Source organism: Equus asinus, chromosome 5, assembly GCF_041296235.1.
Source record: "Equus asinus isolate D_3611 breed Donkey chromosome 5, EquAss-T2T_v2, whole genome shotgun sequence".
Taxonomy (NCBI): domain Eukaryota; kingdom Metazoa; phylum Chordata; class Mammalia; order Perissodactyla; family Equidae; genus Equus; species Equus asinus.
In genome coordinates this window covers 103,958,987-103,979,442 of record NC_091794.1, presented here as the reverse complement: position 1 = coordinate 103,979,442, position 20,456 = coordinate 103,958,987, and the positions used below count along the sequence as shown (strand labels likewise).

At 48.7% G+C, this 20,456-nt stretch overlaps 1 protein-coding gene across 11 annotated transcripts in view; it reads left to right on the top strand.

Annotated features, from left to right (window-relative positions):
- The window catches only part of PRDM2 (PR/SET domain 2), a 127,588-nt gene that overhangs the window by 92,018 nt on the left and 15,114 nt on the right, over positions 1–20,456 (top strand). Inside the window, exon 10 of one of the 11 annotated variants that reach the window (XM_044769719.2) lies at positions 1,443–2,989. The exons of the other annotated variants lie outside the window; for them this stretch is intronic. Coding sequence (XP_044625654.1) covers positions 1,443–1,455 — 13 coding nt within the window. The 3' untranslated portion in view covers positions 1,456–2,989. Of the gene's footprint in view, positions 1–1,442; positions 2,990–20,456 lie in introns of those variants that run through there. 11 annotated transcript variants of the gene reach the window in all.

Sequence of the window (20,456 nt, the reverse complement as noted above, 5' to 3'; positions counted from 1 at the left end):
TATTGTCCTAATTGGCAGATGGTAGGAGCAGGCATCCAGGGTGGCTGTTCCCTTTTGTGTGTGTCCCTGGAACTGTGCTGCGGACGCGTCTGAAGGACGTGTGTCTTACACAGGGGTCCACTTAAAAGTGACTATAATAATTTATTAAGTATTTTTGGGAATTAAAACGCACATGTTCAACAGGACATGTATATTTTGATTATCTGGGCATAAGAGTGGGCAGTTCTTCAGCGGGTCTGTTGCAGTCTTCCGCACCTTGTAGTGAATTGGGTATATAATCAGGATTCCTAAAGTCAGGCCTGGGGATGTGGTGGTTCATCAGCGTCCAGCCCAGGGCTCTGGGAGAGTAGGCCTCGTCCTCGCTTCTTGTTGTGTTTTAGCTGTAGTCTCCTTTCCTCTTCAGTATATTATTTCTACTTGTCACTTTTATTCAGGGGAGGTTTCATGGCACGTGTTTAGAAACACTTTCTTTTCACTCTGTTTTCAGTGAGTTTGCTTCCCTTGGCTCACTGCATAGTCAAGGACTTAGCGCAGAGCTGGCAGCGCCTCTGCTCCTGTGTATTTCATCATACGCAACAGTGATTAAGAGCTCGTCCCCAACACTCAGACATTGTCCATTTGAATGCCAGTTAGGATTCCACAGATTTTCAAGTGTATGCTTGTAGACGGCCTTGTGAATGAAGTCAGAGTTTTCCATTTAACATTGAGGGCTCAGCAGAATTTGCCAGTTGGTCACGTACTGGAGAACAAGCCATTGTGTCGATCTGGGTATAAAAAAGACTGGTGCTCCGAGTCCTTTTCTGAGGATAAAGCAGCAAAGGCCACCAGGCAGAGCACCCATCTTTAGAGTCTCCTGTGACAGCTCTTAGCCCACTGGCTCCTGGGTTGGGCTCACTGTCCACAGTTAGCCATCGGAGCCTACCTGTGGCTTATTGGGGGCTGAATTTAGGTCCGTGGCTGGGGCTGCTTTCCTTGGGCTGTAAGACAAAGGACAGGGAAGGAGGCACGTTCTCTGCTCTCCTCCTTCCGTCTCTGGTCTCTGTAAATCCAGAGGTGTTTTTACATTCTTTAATGCTCCTTTTAGAGCAAGTTTTTCTTAAATGCTGTGTTCCCATTGTAACCAGTCAAGATCACTTAAAGATGGAGAAGCAAAATGAAATTCCAGACCAAGTTTTCCCATTTACCGTGAATCAATTAAAAAAATAAAAATATGCTGATTTCCCACATCTGTCTCTGCCTCACCACTCCAAATAGACCTGCTTGGGGCCCCTCCCAGCGCGTCTCTTTTGAGTGGGGTACTCTCAAGTTCCTGCATACCTTCAGAGTCATTCTGTTGCTGTCTTGACATTTGTCACATGGTCTACTCACCTTTTCTTTAACATGGTCAGTTCATAAAAGGTTATGTTATGTTGTCATTTATCTTCAGTTTTCTTATTTTCTAGGAACTTCCTGTAGAAAAGCCCCCCAAACAAAACAAACCTTAATTGACTAAATAAAGATATTGCATGCTCAACTTAGGATAAGCACTGCGGCAAAGAATACGAAATCTACCAAGCTTGCAAGACCATTGAAGCTGACTCAAAAGTGCTCACACACAACCGATTGCCAGCAGGCTTCTTGTCCCAGTTAGAATCAGGCATCCGCTTCCTCGCTGGTGCCCACCACGCGTACTGGGCTCCCGGGTGATTGAGATGCAAAGAGGAGGGCGCTGTAAGATGGGCTAGATGACCTGGCTCCTCGTCATGGGACTGGTAACTCAAATCGAGTGTGGCCCTGGTTTTTGGCACATAACAGAGAAAGGAATAATTTGAACTTAACCTTGCAAAGCAAGTCCTCTCCTTCTCAGTAGTTTGTTGTAGATTTCAGGGATGACGAATTCTGATGCACTCATTTTAAGACGTTTTGGTCACACACCAGCTCTTGATGCCTTTCTTTTCAATGAATTGTAGACAGAGAGGCGTTTAGCTTCTCTCTCAGCCTGCTTTTTATCACAAGCAGATTGCCAGCATAATGGAGAGGAAACCGGATGGGATATGGACTCTTTTTTATGCCTCTTCCAGTGTCATGTTTATATGTCCAGATGGACGTTATCCTCTCAGATCATTATCTGGCACTAATTTATAACTATTATATTATCAGAGACTCTGTAGCAATATATCAGTGCCCAGGATGCATCACAGGCCTGTACGGATGTAGGTCTGCACGTGAGTGTAAATGAGCTTACATACCGGCTTTTACACTGCGGTCTCTAACAGAGACTGAAAACGACAAATTGGCCGCTTCCTGAGTATCTGAGTACCATTTCTCCATGCATTATATGCCTTCCCCCTAATTAATGACTGAGTTGGTGGAAAATGGTTAGGTTTATTCATGTTGTTTTTTGTTCCCAACTTTAAAATAATCTACCTCTTAAAATCTGTAGTTTTTAATACTTGTTTGGTGAATTTGTGCCACTTTAATCCTTTCACTATCATTCCCATTTTGTTACATTTCTGTTACGGGGACTTTGTGTTGAAATGTTGTATAAAGCATTTGTAGTAGTTTAAAAATAAAATATTTAAAATTATTTAAATTGTTTTGGACGCTTCAATTGTATTATATGTGATTTACATTTTACATTTTTGTTTGAGTTGTTAATCTGGAGAGTGTACTTGTATTGAAGTTTGCTGTTAGTTATTTTATTGTTTCTTGTTGGAGAGTGATATAAAAGACTATTCTAATGAAAACATTAAAATTTGCAATTTCACATACAAAAGGGGTTGTCCGTTGATTTTAACCAATGTAGCCTTGAGGGAGCGGTTCATCATAGACAAGTGACCAGCGCTGTTTGCTGTTTTTCCCCTTTCAGCATGAAATAAACCGTTTGAGTTTGTCAGATGTATAAAAAAGTTTTTTTATGCTCTTGCTAGCAAGCACTTAATAACTAGGGGGGATTCAAATGATTCATTTTATATCATTGTAACCAATAAAAACACTTTCTAAACGCTTGTGGAAGGACTGCATTCTGTACGTCACTGGGCGCAGTTAAGGGAGAGCACGGAGGGGGCGTGTGGGAGGAGCGTTAGGGGCTGCCCCGTCACAGGCAGGCCGGCCCGCCTCTGCTCGCCGGTTTCCATTTGGCGTGAGCTGAATATTTGGTAGTCAGACTGCTTATATACCATCCAGAGGGTAGACAGGCAGCAGGACGGACAGTGGCCCTAAGAAGGGCCTTGTGGACTTTTTTTTAAGAGTGAACTAGAGAGTTTCCTATGGGGTCTTGGCTTGTTAACAATTTACTCTAGTTTGGGGTTTTTATTCTTATGGATTCCCCGAAGAAACAAGTTGCAACGTGTTTTAAGGTTTTGTGGAGTGCTGTTTTTTTAAAAGTGGTTGAATATAAGCCGTTTCATAAAGTCCTACATGATAGCACTTGTGTTTCTCATACTTTCTTTATATCTCTGTGACATTCCTTCTTAGGGAAAGGTGGTAAAGCTGAAGATAGGATCAACCTCCCTTGGTCAAATGTTCACATTTCTGGCTTACAATATCCCTGCGTTAGAAAAACCCAGCGGGGAGGGGGAGGGGGCGGGGCTGACGAGGTTTTGCAGTGGATTTCAACATTGTGTTAAGTGCTCTTCTAAAGGGAGTGCTGAACACGTGCAGCGCCCTGTGAGGAGGCGGCCGTTGGGGGATAGAAAGAGCTCGGCTCTGGAAAGGACGATGGTTTCCGTCTTGGAGCATCTGCTGGCCATTCTTTCGTCCCTCCATACCATCAGTGAATGGGCACCTGACAGGCGCCTTCTAGCCGCCTGTGTCCCTGCTGCTGGTGGCTTAGCCTTGGGCAAGTTATTTCGCTTTCTGCATCTTAGTTCCCAATCTGCCAAAAGTGAGGAATGGAGTAGATGGTCTGAGTTTTTCTTCTAGAAGGAGGTCTTTTTTCCTGGGTGCAGATGCTCACAGACTCACGGGACTGAAGGAGCAGGGCGAGGTCTGTCTTGTGTCGCTATTCTTACAGCAGTGCCTGAGCGTGGCAGGCACTCGGCTGTTTCCTCAATGGAGGAGTCCCCAGGAAGTCACTTAACTCATATCTTACCGGGAACAAGTTCTCTCAGTTTGGTGGTTTTACTCTTTATGGAGTTAAACGTTTTAAAACATAGCTAAAGCCTTATGTCTCTCCTGCTATTTTGAGGCGTCTCACCATGCGTCTGATTACAAATCCTTTTTTAGGCTATTTTTACTTGGTTACTACAGGTACTTTGTAGCAAGGTATTTTACAGAAGCACATTAATTTATTAAGCACCTGCTGTATACCAGGCTGTGTTCTAGGTGCTAGATTACATCAGTGGACAAAATGCTGAAGTTGTGGAACTTATATTTGCATGGTGGCTTTTTGCTCTTTTTTACTTCATGTTCAAAACCTCCTCACTTTGTCACAACTCTCCAAAGACTAGGTGGTCAAGGTGGTGCTTCCAGCTTAATATTTGAGACCAAATGTCTAGATGACTGCAGACTTTTAATATTTACGTTAAAGTGACTTTACTTAAATTAGAACTCATTTAATGCGTTTGATATTTTATGTGGGTTTTGATTTGATATCAAACCTCAGTTTGAATAGATTGACTTATATCCATGAAAAAATTTGTAAAGGGCAGTTTACCGTGAAGAGCGGATGAGAGTACAGGTGGGTGAGAACAGGTTGACTCAGGTATAAAGGCCACGTTTAAAGTACTCCCGAGACCAGGCTGATAGCTAAAATGGTTTGCCATTTCTGTCGTATTTGTGGAGGCCCAGCAGCCCATGCCTCTCCTGGTGGCACCAACCCTGCTCTGCTGCCTGGGGTGCGGTCTCAGCGGACGTCCTGGGGGAGCACTGCCGAGGGTGTGTTCAGGAGCCTGGAGAGTGACCACGCTGTGTGGAGGGATTTGGGAAGGGCGGGAGAGCTGGAGGTGACTGCAGCGATGGTTCGATCGCCTGGCGCCAGGCCCTGGCTGTGAGCAGACGGGAGCCACAGCCCTGTCCTCCAGCACATCGGTTCTCAAACGTAACCCAGATTGGTGCTCAAGCTCCGGGTTCCAGGGCCCTACAACCAACCTTACAAATGAGACAGTTTGAGGGGGGGCCCTGTGTGCTCTGTCGTTTAAAGCCCCCAGGTAATCTCAGTGCACACTGAAGAATCTCTGAGTTTATGTTAACGAATGTGTGAAGCTCCTAATTGCTGAAGTACTTGAGTAATCTCATTTGAGCCTCTCAGTGCCACGTTGAATCCTCAGACTCACCCTGCAAAGTAGGTACTTTCATTGTTCCCGTTTTTCTGAAGGCTGGGGGGCAGAGGGTGAAGGGCTGTTGTGAATGGTCTTGAGCCCTGGGCTGTAGAGAGGGGTGTGTACTTCATGGAAGAAGGTGCTAGGCCTGGGGAAAGAGGAACAGCGGGCCGATGCGCAGTTTCTCACCATGTTTATTCCAGAGCCTCGCCCTCCTGGGGCCTTGACTCTCCCTGGGAATTTGCCTACAGGATGCCGGGCCTTAAATACACAGTGCTGTGGGCTAAAAAAATAGAGTAGAAACGAGATCCAGATTGGTGGGAATGGTGACATCCATCTTGCCATTAACATTCTTTATAGAAAAAATGAAAACACCCAGTGTCAAAAAAAAAAGTTGAACGAAACTTGAGGCTCGAGTGGGTGTGTTGTAGAGGAAAATGTGGAACTGCTCATCGGTTGATGTGTTCAGGCTCGAGGCCCCAGGCTCCCATTTGGGGACCGCCCAGGCCACAACCCCGTGCCCACTCCTCAACCCCAGCCACACTTCACTTCTTTCTCCCACTCCCGCCCTGGTGCTGCTTCCTTTCCAAGTGCTGCTGGAAAGGATCTGATAAACTCTAGGGGGAATTCCACATATCTCTTGGATGCTTTCTGTGTGTGAGGTACTGTGCTAAGTAAGCATTTTGTGCACTTGACTCTTGACAGTAACACCGTGTGGTTGGCATCATTTACAGACGGAGAAACACCCCGGGGAAGTGATTTTGTTCAAAGGTCATACAGCTCTCAAGTGGCAAGCTAGGATTTGAACTGCCTCCAAGCTACGCCATGCTGTTGATGATTTTTATAGTTTTTTTTTTTTTTTTTTGAAGCTTCATTTCCTCTAGATGTGGAATACAGGCCTTGATACCAAGGGCTTTTCCAGCATTGGCAGACATGAGAATTGTCGCGTTGTGGGCACAACCAGTGCAGCGAGAGCGTTGAGGCAGGAGCCGCTCCTGGGACAGTGAGGCTAGTCTCATGCTGGACTCTTGGGATCTGCTTCCACCCGTGTCGTAGACCTCTCAGGTCCAGCTGGCTTTCTAGATCAGTTGTTGGTTAGCCAACAAAAATCGGTTTAATAGAAATCAAGCTCATTATAATAGTATCCTTTGATTTTGAAAGTGGCTCTGAAGAAGGGTCCGGGGGTCATGGGGAGTGTCCTCAGATGTCACTTGAGAAGTTGACCTGTTGGGCATTAGCCCAAAGAGAAAGTTGGTCGGCTTGCCTTCTCACCTCAGCGAATAGTGTGTCACATGCAAAACAAAGGGTTAAGTTTCTGCCAGTGGTAAGTTGTTTTGAAAGTATAGGATTAGAGCCTGGAGGGTGTGTGTAGGTTTTGTTTACTTTCTAGATTAAGAATAAGAATTGGAAAAACCATCGCGCCTCTGCATTAAATTACTTGCAGTTGCAAAAATTAATTCTGTTGTGAGCCATTAAAAGGGGCTTGGAAATACTTTTATGAGAGAAAACTTGCCGAGCTATTGGGGTCATGGGATTTGTGCATGCTTTTTTTTCTGCCTCGCTTGTACCAGCTGGATTCCTTTTCAGCTTTCTCTTACAGAAAGCGACCCCCGAAATTCAAGCGGATGTTCCAGAGAACGTGAACACTTTCTGGAAGAAGTTAGTGCCTAAATATGCCTTCCCGTGTCCAGTTTATAACCTACAGCAGGAAGCCAGACAAAAAACCCCACGTTTTTGAACATTCTGTGACAGTGCTACCCGAGTTACTCAGTGAGAGGGGAGAGAGCTGGGGTGTCATTTCAGTAATGACAGAAAGCTGCAAATGGGTTTTATTTAAAGTACAGGCTTATGTCCTGAGTCAGGGCATATGTAAGCTAAGAATGTTTCCAGATCAGTATTTAGACAGGAATCTACTGTATAATCTGGGCTCAGATAACTGCTGAGTCTTAGCATCAAATCTAAATGTAAATTTTAAACAGGAATCATTTTAAAAAGACGTGGAATTTGTTGCACAGGTAAGTTAATAACAAAAGAGTAATTAGGCCTTATGATACAGTTGTGGAAACTTTAATTTTTTAGCGTAAGAAATTTCAATTTAAAATAATTTCATTTGTTTTAATATTTAATAATTGCCAAAAATCTAATATTTTAATACTTTCTCTTGGAATGAAGTTGTTTAAAACTCATATGGATTCAATTTTCCTTGCAGTAACATTCTCCTCTCACTTGCTTTTTATAATCACATCCAGTCCTTGCCAAGCCAGCTCGAGTTTAGGAACATGTTCATATGGCTTCTATTTCCAGGCTATTCTTGGACTTGTGAATTCAGCCACATTCTCCTGTACTGATTCAGTCGGTCAGCCATTCAGAAAACGTCTCTGATGGTCAATCTGGATCATGAAGGTGTCGGACTGTAGATCTGATGGGCTCTGTCCTGTGTCCTGGGCCTTTCAGAGGACCCTCGGATGTAGCTGGCCACCATGGAGGGAGCTGAAAATGCTCCCGGCCGTCCCTCCGTGCCCAGCCCTGTCCCAGCGCTTTACAGGGCTTCACTCCTCAGAAGCTCTCCCGCCGCCTGAGGGAGACAGCAGTCTCCTCGATTACAGATAAATCGACCGAGTCCGAGAGGTGCCATCATTTGCATTACGTCCCACAACTCTAAGTGGGGACCCCAAACGCAGCCCCCTCATTTGAGAGCCACGCTTTTAACTGCAGTGTGAAACCATGTAATTCACTGTGCCCATAGGTTTCACGGAGCTGTTGTGTCCCCGGCATGACTGATGCTGGTGTCACTGCCCACGGAGGGGTTTTGTTGCAGAGAGGTGGAGTAGCATAGAGGGACTAAACACTGGCCTTGAACTAGCGACCTGGGTTTTAATTCCCTGGGTACCATTTGGAACTGAGGCAGGGCACGCCGCCAGTGAGCCTCGGCCTCCTCGTCTGCAGGCATCTATGTTAAAGGAGGTGGCGTGTCCCCTTGTAAGGATTCAGTTGCTGATGGCTGTGGTGGGAATGACCACTAACGTTTATATGGGGTCAGAGACTTGAGTCCTCGCAATTAAAGACCCAGGAAGCCCTCACTGAGGAAACTGACAGGGTTTAGTAACCATCCCGGTGGAAAGGGGTAGAACTGAGATGGCGGTGGTCCCTGAGGAACTCTTGGAAGAGGCTGCAGAAGAAACTGCTCATGCTTTTAAAGGCCGTGGAAGAAAAGAGATTCCTTTGTGGAAACTGACAAACATGAGCTTATGTTAGTGTCACAGAATGGGTCATTACTGCCTTTGGTGAGGATAGAACTAGTCAGAATTTTAGAAACACTCCTAGAGGCTTCTGTTATGGTCTCCTTCCCTCTCCATCTGGGCAAAGAAGCAGTGAGCGGGATGCACGGAGCGTGCGGAGGTGCCTGGGGAGCCCTTGGCCTGGCCTCCCGGGAGCCCAGGAGCCCCGTAGGGGAGCAGTGCGAGTCCATGTGGAGCTTTGGTTCGGGGTGGCCTGCCATGATTACACAGAATGGAATTCAAAGTTCAGAGTTTCCTGAGGGCCTCTTGCCTTCCACAAAAGAGAGTGCAGTGCAGGCCAGCGCTGGCCTGGTTTGGAGGTTACGCTGTGATTTCATTACAGGCAGTGGAATGTAGGTAAGGGCATTCATTGGCTTGGGACCTGGAGCGGCTGATCAACTTCCAAGCAGCTTTCCCTGACCAACGGGTCTGAAATCCTGCCCTTGTCCCTCTGCATGTCCTTACTCTGCCCCGCTGTTCTTGGAGACACTTCACTCTTCCATACATTCTGTTACCCAATGTTCCGTTTGTTTACTGTCTTCCCTCCTAGAAGGAAAGTTCTCCCGTGGCAGGAAATCTGTTTTGTTCACTGCTGCATTGCCAGCATCTGCAACAGTTCCGGCTTGTAGTAGCTGCTCAGTAAATATTTGTTGAATGAATAAAGTGATTTGAATCCTGGCTTTATCACTGACTAGCACTTACCTTGGGCAAACTACTTAACCTCTGAGGCCCAGTTTTCCTTTCTGTAAAATGGCATTAATGATCAATCTGACCACAAAAGATGGTTTTGAAGACAACAGATAATAAGCCTGTGAGGACCACACAATGCTACCTGCCGTAGTGTTTTTCTTAACGTTAGCTGCTTCTGTTACTGTTATTGAAAGATGTACTCTTAAATCTCAATCTGATTAAAAGTTGTGGCCGCTGCTCAAAGCTGACTTGCCACGTATGAGATTTCATAACAGCACAGGTTGCAGCATCCGGAACATTCCCTCCTCTCTTGCCTCTGCCCAGAGAGAAGGCTCTCAGCTGACTCCTGGTCCTGCCACCAGGGACCCAGGGGTCTTGGCTGTGCCTCAGCCGGGCCTGAGCTGTTCATATGCCGACCGTAGCTGCCCCCTTCCCGTGTCAGGCACGCTCTCCCAACACAACTAAAGAGAATGAGCTATAAGATGGAATCATTTTTCAAATCAAGGCGAGAAAAAAGATGATTAACCCTTATCCAATCACCCCTCCATATCACTTTCTTCCTCTTGGTTTTGAATCTCAAAGTCAAAATGTAAATTTTTTTAAAAGCTAGGGTCAGAAGAAAACATTAGCTCTGTGAAACCATTGAAACTTAACCAAGGAATGCTGATTCATTGAAATAACAGTATAAGAATGATCGCTGATATTTTAAAGCTCCAGCTAGCTGCTGTTTTAAGGGCTTTACGTTTATTACCACATTTCATCATTAAAACAACCCTTGAAGTAAATGCTTTTTATGTTCTCCTTTTTTACAGATGGGGAAACCGACACACAGAGAGGTTAAGCAATTTGCCTGAGGTCACAGCTAGGAAACAAGTCCAGGCTGTCTGGCTCCACCCCTCCTCCTAAGTCTGTCCTGCCTCTTTGTCCCTTGGTCTGGGAAGGGAGCCCTGGCTGTGCCCAGTTCTTCCCAGTGGCATCTTGAAGCAGGGAGACACGGCTTGTTAGTATGCAGCTGCCCGAGTGTGGACAAGAAGCACCGACTGACTTGAAGGAGCTAGACATGTGGAGGTGAACACAGGTCTTGGCCCTCTTGGTCCTGGTCCATTTTGTATTTGTTGGAGACCAGGCTGAGTGGTTTCAGCCAGGCCCAGTGTGACGGCTGCGCTGGTGCCCCCTCCACCCAGCTTTGTGAGGGAAGGAGCAGATGCAGATACCGACTCGTCCAGGGAGTTAAACCTTACTCTCCAGTGTCAACTTTTTTTTCTTTTCTCTGTTTTCATAGAAGTCTTTCCAAGCCATGGTTGGCAGGTAGGTTTCCATCTGTGCATGGGGAGCAGCTGCCTGTGCTGCTGCGTTGAGCTGGATTCAGAGCAGGGTCACGACCGGGGAGAGAGGGCTGGGCTGAGTGCCCGGTGTCAGCCTTGGACGCAGGAAGGGCGACGGCTCTGCAGTGCCAGGTGTTCGCTGTCTGTGGTCTAACATGTCTGCTGCTTCCTGCTTTTAAAAATGGTACCCTGGATGCTATTTCACCTTTCCTTGAAGGCTCAAGGTAACCGTCAATTAATACTTTGTTGTGGAGAAGCGATGCCCTCAGAGATAATTCAGGCCTACAGGATCCAGAAGCTTGAGAGGTGACTTCAGCATCTTTTGAGAAGGATGTGCTCTCACCGTCTCCCTTTTCATCTGTCATTTATGGATATTTTCTGCACTCCCTGGCATCCTTCGGACATGCTTCTGTAACCATCTGTGGGCTGGGAAGCTAGATAGTGGTCCTATTCATAGCACACGTAAATAAAGAGGTGGCCCTGTAAGCAAAGTGCACTGAGAGCAGCACGTAGAGACTGCTTTTTTCCTTTCTTTTTTTGGTGTGGAAGATTGGTCCTGAGCTAACGTCTGTTGCCTATCTTCCTCCTCTTGCTTGAGGAAGATTGTCACTGAGCTAACATCTGTGCCAATTTTCCTCTATTTTATGTGGGATGCTGCCACAGCATGGCTTGACGAGCAGTCCTAGGTCCACGTCCATAATCCGAATCTGCCAACCCCGAGCTGCTGAAGCAGAGTGTGCAAACTTAACCACTATGCCACCGGCTGGCCTCTGCTTTTTTCTTTTAAGCTCCTAAAACACATGTGCGTTGAATAAATGATTTGTGGAGAGAATGAAATGAAAGTTGGGGTGAAAGTGCACACAATGTCTTTCTTGGCGAAGATGTGTTGCCAGGTGAAGTACCTTGTTCTGAAACAGAATAGGTTTCTTGTCTTTACCTGATGCCTGTGTCCTCTAAGTTTAGCATAAATATTTTCCTTGGTGCCGAGTGCTAACGAGTGGTTGACTGTAGGGACATAGCTGGAGTTCATTCCGTCTCACTCCTTGTGGCCCTGGCTCCTGCACCTGTGCGTTGATTTGATTTCTTCTCTAATTTGGGGTATTACTCCAGAAGTTTTCAGAGTTCCTCTAAGAACCTGGGCACAGGTTAATAGGTGTTTTATGCTTCCCTTCTTCATTCAGATGTAGGCTCCTTTGACTGAATGTTATGAATGAGCTGGGTGAAAACTGGCCTGTGTTGACTTTGCCTTTATGTAGGACCCAAACTTCTTGATGTACCGCAATAAATTGGTGTCACATACTGTCGTTGAGGCATATGCTCTGTTGAATTATTTCATCAGTATAATTGTCATGTTTATAAAAATTACAGCTACAGCCAATTAGTGCCAGCTAACAGCAGGTTTTCTTAAGGTGCTGTCCTGAGTTGAGTCAGACAGGTGCTTAGATGAGGGGAGAGTTTTGCTGGTCAGTAGGTACCGTCTTGTTGATTTCAGCTGGAGAAAGCCCGTTTCTTGCTTGTTCCCAGCTGTGCGAGGGGCCGTAGTTGGGGTCATCTCACCAGGATGTTCACTCAGTGGGCCACCTGCGTCAAAAACCACCTGGGAGGCCTATTAGGAATTCCAGCCCTACCAAACCGTAGTCTCTGGGGGCGGGTCTTTGAAATCTTCATGTTTATCAGCTTCTCAGATGAGTCTTACCCAGACTTCAGAATTCTCCTTTAGGGGGCCAGTCTGGTGGCGCAGCGGTTAAGTGCGCACATTCCGCTTCGGTGGCCTGTGTTCACCGGTTCGGATCCGGGGTGCGGACATAGCAGCACTTGGCAAGCCATGCTGTGGTAGGCGTCCCACATATAAAGTAGAGGACGATGGGCACGGATGTTAGCTCAGGGCCAGTCTTCCTCAGCAAAAAGAGGATTGGCAGCAGTTAGCTCAGGGCTAATCTTCCTCAAAAAAAAAAAGAGCAAGCACCCCATCTTATCGTTTAATTTGCTTCTGGTTTTCGTTTTATTTTCCTTTGCTTATTAACAATCTCTGATATATTTATAGCACTTTAAAATTCTCAGAACACTTTCACTTATGTATCTCCTTAATCCTAAAAGCCGCCCTGTGACAGACGAGCCAGGGCAGCCGCAGGGCTGGGACACTTCTCATCTCCCAGGATTCCCTGCCTTGTCCATCTTTGCTCTTTGTGTGTCTTTTCAAGGGGGCTATATGACTTATCTAGGACAAGCATGGTGTCGCACAGTGACCTGCAGTGTGCCCCAGCACCCACTGCGGCTCCCAGCCATAGTAGGTGCTTACTCAGTATTGGTAGAATGAAAAGAAAGAAAAAAAAAAGGAAGAAATTTCCAGTAACAATAGAACCAAAGCCACCACTCTGGTGACCTGCTCTCTAACTCATGGCTTTTTGCCTTAAAATATATATTTGGGGGCAGTTAATTATTGGCAACTGAGTAGAGAGTGTTACTTGGATAGCAAATGACCAATTAAAATCAAGTTGAAAAAAAGGGTTGGTTATTTGGTGATAGTTACAGTCATTATTAAAGGCTTACTCATGGGGGCGCATCGTCAGGGTTAAGGAGGTGTAATGAAAGTCGAGCAATACCCCAGAGAGGCCAGGAGACTGTGCCAGAAGTCAGTACAGCGTGGCTCATTAATTCAGAAATCTCAGTGAAACAGTATTCCCCGTTACCAATCCACGCCGTGCACACACAGGCTGGCTGTGACTATAATCAAGCATCCTGACCTTCCTGGACTACAGCTGTCCAAATAGCCTCTCACATTTTTAAATCCTTTCCCCCAATTTTTGGCTCTGAAAATAGGGTCATCCTCCCTCTGTCACCAGCCTTAATTCTGCCTCCTGTTACCTGACATCTTCTAAGGGGTCCCTCTCCCGTAGAGCCTCCAAAATACCTGGCAGTGGACGATTTTCCTTGTGTGTTTTCTTTCTTTTGCTAAAAATGGCAAGTCCCTTCCTCTTAGAGCTTAAATGCTGATTGCTCTCATGCTGTCATATGTACTTGACTGGGCTGTGCTGAACAAGGCCGTTCCCCAAACTGGATCTGCCGCACAGGATCACTCACCTTGGCGCTTTCTCCATCATGCTTATGAGTCAGAGCTGCTGTGTAATGGGGTCCAGCTGATGAAGCCAGAGGGTAGGACAGAGGTCTCCCGTTTGCACATCAGTCGATCATCAAGTCCAGTGTGTTCACCGTTGCGTGGGGAATAATTGCTGTGAGAGCGTTTTGTAGAGTTCAGGGCCCAGGAGGGTACAGTGGTACTGGAAATCTTTCCAAACTTTTGTTAGGATACCAACTGTGGGTAAAATGAAATACAGTTGAAGCTCAGTTGATTTTCATTTAACCGACCCACCATATTAATGGATGCTCCTCATTCCTTCTGGAAGGCATCCTGACGACACCTAGGGGGAGAGCCCGTACACTTCAGTTCCCAGCAATCAAGTTAAATAATGCCAAAGGTCAGTTCTGTTTGTTCCCAACCCTCTTTGTGCCACTCATATTTATTATTGTGCTTGTATGACTTAAATAGTATCCAAACTGATGAAATATGAGCATAGAAGTGTTTATGAAAAATAAGTTGAATGCTTAGAAAGACTTACAGTAATTTGTTTAAAAAATGCCATCCAATTAGGGGTGGGTGAGAAAGAATTAAAAATTTACATAAAGGCATGGAAAGATTTTGCACTCAGATTGCTTTTATGTGTCTTAAGTTCTTGCCCCTCTGTAAACAATAACTGGAAATCATAGATGATGCATTATGGGTGTGATTTAGTCAAGAAAGAGTGCAGATCTTGGCCCTTCATTCATTGTCTTCATCCATTCATTAATAATGAATGTAGGGGCCGGTGCCTGCTGTCGTGTGCCAGGTGCTGTTCTAGAAGGATGCGGCATTGAACCCAGTGGGTAAAATTGCCCACCCTCCTGGAACTCACATTCTAGGCGGGGAGGCAGACAGTGAACAAGCAGGTAACTGGATAGGATGTCAGGTGATGAGTGCTGTGCGAGAAGTAAAACACGGAAGAGGGCAGAGAGTTCTGGAGTGAAAATGGGAGCTACCGTTTTAAATAGAGGGGTCAGAGAAAGGCTGACCGAAAAAGGGAAATTTAAGCAAAGACTTGGAGATGAGGAAGCAAGCCTGCGATGAAGGGGAGGAAAGCACTTGGCAGAGGGAAGAGCAAGTGCCAGGGTCCTGAGGTGGAAGCATCCCTGGCATGCTCAAGGAAGAGTGAGAGGCCAGGAGGGGAAAGGAATAGGAGATGAGGTCGGGGTAACCAGGGGTGGTTCGTACTGGCTATTGGAGTAGGAGATGAGGTCGGGGTAACCAGGGGTGGTTTGTATTGGCTATTGGAGTAGGAGATGAGGTCGGGGTAACCAGGGGTGGACCGTATTGGCTATTGGTGTAGGAGATGAGGTCGGGATAACCAGGGGTGGTTTGTATTGTCTATTGGAGTAGGAGATGAGGTCGGGGTAACCAGGGGTGGTTCGTATTGGCTATTGGAGTAGGAGATGAGGTCGGGGTAACCAGGGGTGGACCGTATTGGCTATTGGTGTAGGAGATGAGGTCGGGATAACCAGGGGTGGTTTGTATTGTCTATTGGAGTAGGAGATGAGGTTGGGGTAACCAGGGGTGGACCGTATTGGCTATTGGAGTAGGAGATGAGGTCGGGGTAACCAGGGGTGGTTCGTATTGGCTATTGGAATAGGAGATGAGGTCGGGGTAACCAGGGGTGGTTCGTATTGGCTATTGGAGTAGGAGATGAGGTCGGGGTAACCAGGGGTGGTTCATATTGGCTATTGGAGTAGGAGATGAGGTCGGGGTAACCAGGGGTGGACCGTATTGGCTATTGCAGCCTTTGTAAAGGCTTTGCTTTACCCTGAGGGAGTGGAAGTCACTGGAGGGTTTTGAGGGAAGGAGTAATATGGGATGACTTGCCTTTTGAAAGGTTCACTCTGGCTGTTCTGCTGAGAGTAGACTGAAAGGTGCCAAGAGTAGAAATAGAGACTGGGAAGTGTAGGCCGTGACCAGGTGAGGAACGATGGCAGGTGGGCAGAGTGTAGTAGCAGGGATGGTGAGTAGCAGTGGAATTCTGGATGTATCTTGAAGGTAGAGCCACAAGATTTGTGAGGATTGGATGAGTGAGAGAGGTCCCCAATGACAACAGGGTTTTTTGCCTGGGCCTCCAGATGGATGGATGGGGTTGTCACTGAGTGATGAGGCGAGGACTGTGGTTGGAGCCGGTTTGCAGGGTGCGTGTGTGCTGGGAGTTCCGTTTGGGGCATGTTAAGTTTGAGATGCTATTGGACATTCCAGGGGAGATGTGGAAGGGTTAGTTGAACATGCAGGTGTGAAGTTCAGAGGAAAGGACCCATGAAATAGAAACTTGGGGGTCCTCAGAGTACACATGAGATTTCAAACCATGAGCTTGGAACCGCCAAGAGAGTGAGTAGATGGAGAAGAAGCCCAGGAATTGAGTCTGGGGGCTCTCCAGTGTTGAGAGCTCGGAGAGATTTGGAAGAGCCTGGAAGTGTTCTGGGCTGAGGGTGTGGAAGGGGGTGATGTGGCACCAGAGGGAGGTGGTGGTGGGTTCAGACGAGGGCCTTCCTGTGCTGGAGGCCCTTCTCCTGGACTTGAGTAGGGCGCTCTGCATTTCTAAGTATCTCCTCTCCGCCATCGTAGGACGTCGATTGGGTCTGCACAGCAGGTGGAAGTGGCCCCTGACTTATCTGGGGAGACATCTCAGTCACAATCCTCCTCCACTTTCCTGCCATTCTCCAGGTGGTGGGCCATTTCCATCTGAAACCCATCTCCACAACGTGCCAAGCGTGACCCCATCAAAACCCAGGGCCTGTCCTCGCTGCTCACAAACACTCAGCTCGGCCTCGTGTAAAGAGCAAAAGCCCTTGAGTAACCTGACTGTCATTCACAGTTCAGGAAGAGGTCTGGGGAGGAGACGTGAGGCGTCCTCACCCCCGTCTTGTTCCAACTTGCAAACTCCCCAGATCTCCTGGGGTAAAAACTTGCTTTGAGATTCAGGCACAGAAAGAGGGCAGGAAAGATTTGGGGGTGAGGGTAGGTAGTAACAATGTCCCCTTCTGTCCCCGAGGAGTGGCCTTCAGGGACAGAAACGACCTCTTCTGGAAATCCTTTCTCTTTGTTCCTGGGGGTAAAGTAACTTGTGCATTCTCTACTCTCCCGCGGGCAGCATGGTCACGTGAAGCAAAACCTGAAACGTGTTCCGTGTGTTCCACGGAGCCCAAGTCTCAGGGCGTAAGCAGAAGCTACATGTGTGTACACACAAGTGCGTGCACACACGCTGCTTCTGTGGTCAGGTCCCTTGTTCTGAGCTCTCATAGCCTCTGTTTTCCCTCCTTAATGCAAATCACTGGTTGTAATTATGTATTTACTTATATACTATGCAAATGAGTTTCTTCTCTGGAACATATGCCCCCTGAGGGCAGAGACCAGGTCTCTTGGTTTGCTGCTGCGTCCCCCGCGACAGCACAGGGTCGGGGGCGTGATAGGGTTCCACTGATCAGGGTGGGTGATGAACACTGGAATGGCTGGTTTGGTTTAGCGTGTGGAGAAGAAGGTTTGCAGACCCTCGCGGGCCCCGAGGACGTCTCTCTGTGCCAGCACATGGACATGTGCAGAGCGGGAAACCTGACTCCCAGAGAGGATGCTCAAGAAATTCAGGACACACTGCTTCATACAGCTGATTTTAGAACATTTCTGTCCAATGAGGTTAAATTAAAAACATTCTTTTGGTGCTTAAAGGGCTCCCTCCGGCAGCTCAGCGTAGACCTTTGACCAAAGCCATCCCTGGCAGGACTCTCCCGCGCCTTCCGCGAGCAAGGCTGCTTGGCTCTCCACTGTGGCCCTCACTACCTGGCACAGCAGGCCATCACTAAGTAGTTATCAGATCGATGGGGGAACTAAGTTTGGGGTAAATGACAGCCTGGATCCTCCTCTAGGGAATTTACACTGCCTGTCAGCACATTCAAGGCTCAGAAATCCTGCCGAGGCTTGCTCGTTTGGCTTCACGACCCCGTGCCCTGGAGGCAAATGGCTCAGGCTACCTTCCCAGCCCTGCCTCTTGCCAGCTGTGTGTTCTTGGGCAAGCTACTGAACCTCTCTGTGCCTTAGTTCCTCATGTGTAAGCTGTCATAGTACCCATCTCATAAATTTCCTTGTGAAGAGTGGCAGTTGTTATACTGTGTCATACATTGGGCACAGCGCTTGGCGCACGGTAAGCATGGAAATGTTGGCTGCTGTGGTGCAGAGGAGAATGAGGAGGACGCAGGCAGTGTCTGGGGAAGCAGTTGCACTGAACCTTTGTCTGGGAGATGCTGGTGACGTGGAAGAACCGTTAGGGGGCTTTTCCTTCCACGTCCGCCACTGCCTGGGCGTGAGTCCGCGGGCTTCCCAGTGTCTGGCTGGGCCTGGTGTCTGTCCCCACAGGGAGGGGGCCTGTTGGCGAGGCCTCCATGGAGCAAACGAGCGGTTCCTAACCACATGGAGGGCAGGATCCTGGGGAGGCCCGAGCAGCCCAGAGTGGAGTCAGAGGGCATGGTCCAAGTCAGGTGGCATCTGCAGGCCTCCGCTGTTTCCCCGTCTGTGAAAAGGTCCACCTGTCTAGCCACCCTCCAGCCTGTTTGAGGTCAGCTGGGGTTCAGGGCGAGGGCTCTGGAGATGGCGGGGCAGGGGTGGGGAGAAGCTGCGTGAACAGATTGTGGTCCAATGCCCTGGACCCTCTCAGGATGCTCCAGCCCCACAGCCCCCTGCCCCTTTGCCCTTTGGGCAGCGTCATCACTCCGTCTGGCTCGTAGCAAGCATGCCTTTCCCGCGGCGGTGCCAGCCCCACGTCTGGGCTGCCCTGCCAGCCAGGCACACCCAGGGCTCCCGAGACGAGCTGGCTGAGATGCCCTTGAGTTCCCACAAGGCTGCTCCATCAAGGCAGCCACCCCTTACTGTTCGCGTCCTTGGACGGGCACCAGACATCGAGTTCTAGAAATCCCGTGACCAGGGCAGATCCCATGTAGGGCTTACGGGACTCGCATTCCAACGACTCAAAACCATGTGAGGGTTTGTCCCTGGAGTTGACTCAGTCATCTTTGTAACTTCTTTGGCCTAAGTCAACTGTAAAAGACAGAGTGGCCATAATAATTAAGTCCTAGCGTCGTAGAATTTTACCACTTAAAAGAGCTTTCCCATCTCGGCCACATGGGAGGTCCCTGATCCCTTTCTCTCACGAGTTGGGAACCTGCTTTGTGTGTGTTCATCATTCTTGTGACACATGTATTTGTTCATGTTTTCTTTTTGGTCTCCCTCCTGTTTAGAAGTTTTCCTTTTGAAGAAAGCAAACTCAGCTCAGCTCGAGGGGAAGAGAAGGGACGCCATTTGGGCCAGAACTGAGTGGTTGCAGAAGGTCAGTGAGAGGTGGGAACTCAGAGGAGAGCAGAGCTGGGGCACTGATAAGGCTGCTCCTCCAGCCTGCTGGGGCTTCCCCGCCCGAGCCGGGCCTGCCACGGGCAGGGCCTGTGTTTCCTGCAGGTGTTGTGTCCTCTGGACTTGTGGCAGGCAGGTGAGCGGGTGAGACGTGAATAGACTCAGAGTGTGCTCGCTGGGGCTCAGGTCCAGTGGGGGAGGCAGCAGGTGGAGGCAGTGACAGTGCCAGGTGCCCTCGCCCAAAGGGCACTGCCTCCCAGGGTTCTTTTTCCCAAGTCCACTGGGGCTTCACTCTGCTCTTCCTCCCCGTTATGTGTCCCCAAATGTGCAGTGCACCCTGTCGTGTCCCCTCCTTCCTTCCTAAGAACAACTTGCTGTGTGACCTTGAGCAAGTAACCTCCTCACTCTGGCTCGGTTTCCTCGGCAGAGTGAGTTGCTGCTTGGCACCGCCTCTCTGCCGTCCTGGCAGGGCGGGACGCGGCCACAGCAGGGATCTCCCGCTGGCAGCTTCCTTTGCTGAGGTCATCGCAGGCCAGCCGGCTTTCCTGCTGCCTCGGTGGTGTTATGAGCTGTCACAGGCTGGGTATTTGAAGCTCAAGCCAGACAGGTTTGGGGAGATAATGGCCTCGGAAGACCTCAAAACCCGGCGTGACAGCCCCACGTGACAGGGACGTTATTAGTCTTTGGGATGTGGGGACACCAAATCAGGAGCCGGCACTGGGCCCGTGCCTCCCTCAGAGCTGATGGGCAGGAGGGCAAATCTGTCTGCTAAGAGGCAGCCAGCCCTGGAGTCTGATCCCTGTGAGTCCTGGCTCCCTCCTTCCCACTCCAGGCTCCCCCTCCTTCCTCCACCCCTTCTATTCCCGCCTTTCTCTGTGACCTTAACCACAGTACTTGATCTCTCTGTGCTGCTGTCCCCTCATCCACAAAAAGGGCACAATAACCATTCCCCATCTCACATGGTCAAAGGGGGGATTAAGTGAGAAAACCACCTAAGCACAGCCCGCAGGGCCCTGATGCCAGCCCCTCGTGTGTTAGCTGCGGGTACCCCCTCCGCCCTCAGACCCCGCCAGTCCCCAGCATCTCCACTTGAAGGAACCCCAGTGACGGTCCCGGCTCGTGGTTTCAAGCCTCTGCTCCTGTCCCCCAGGGATCACTTTCATTTTCCTGCCTCAGCCATCACGTGGGAAAGGCCTGCTCCACAAAGCTTCCCTGGCCTCCCCCAGCTTCAGACCAGACCTCTGCCACGCCCACAGCGCCTGCACTTGGCTCCTGCCGAAGGCTGCCCAGCCCCGCTCCCAACCTCAGTGCACAGACGCCTCTCCAGGGATCCCGTTAAGATGCAGTTTCTGACTTGGGTGCTGGGGTGGGGGCCGAGCGGCTGCATTTCTGATGAGCCCCCAGGGACTGCGGATGCTGCTGGGCCTCGGACCAAACTTTGAGAAGAGGGCTCTAGACC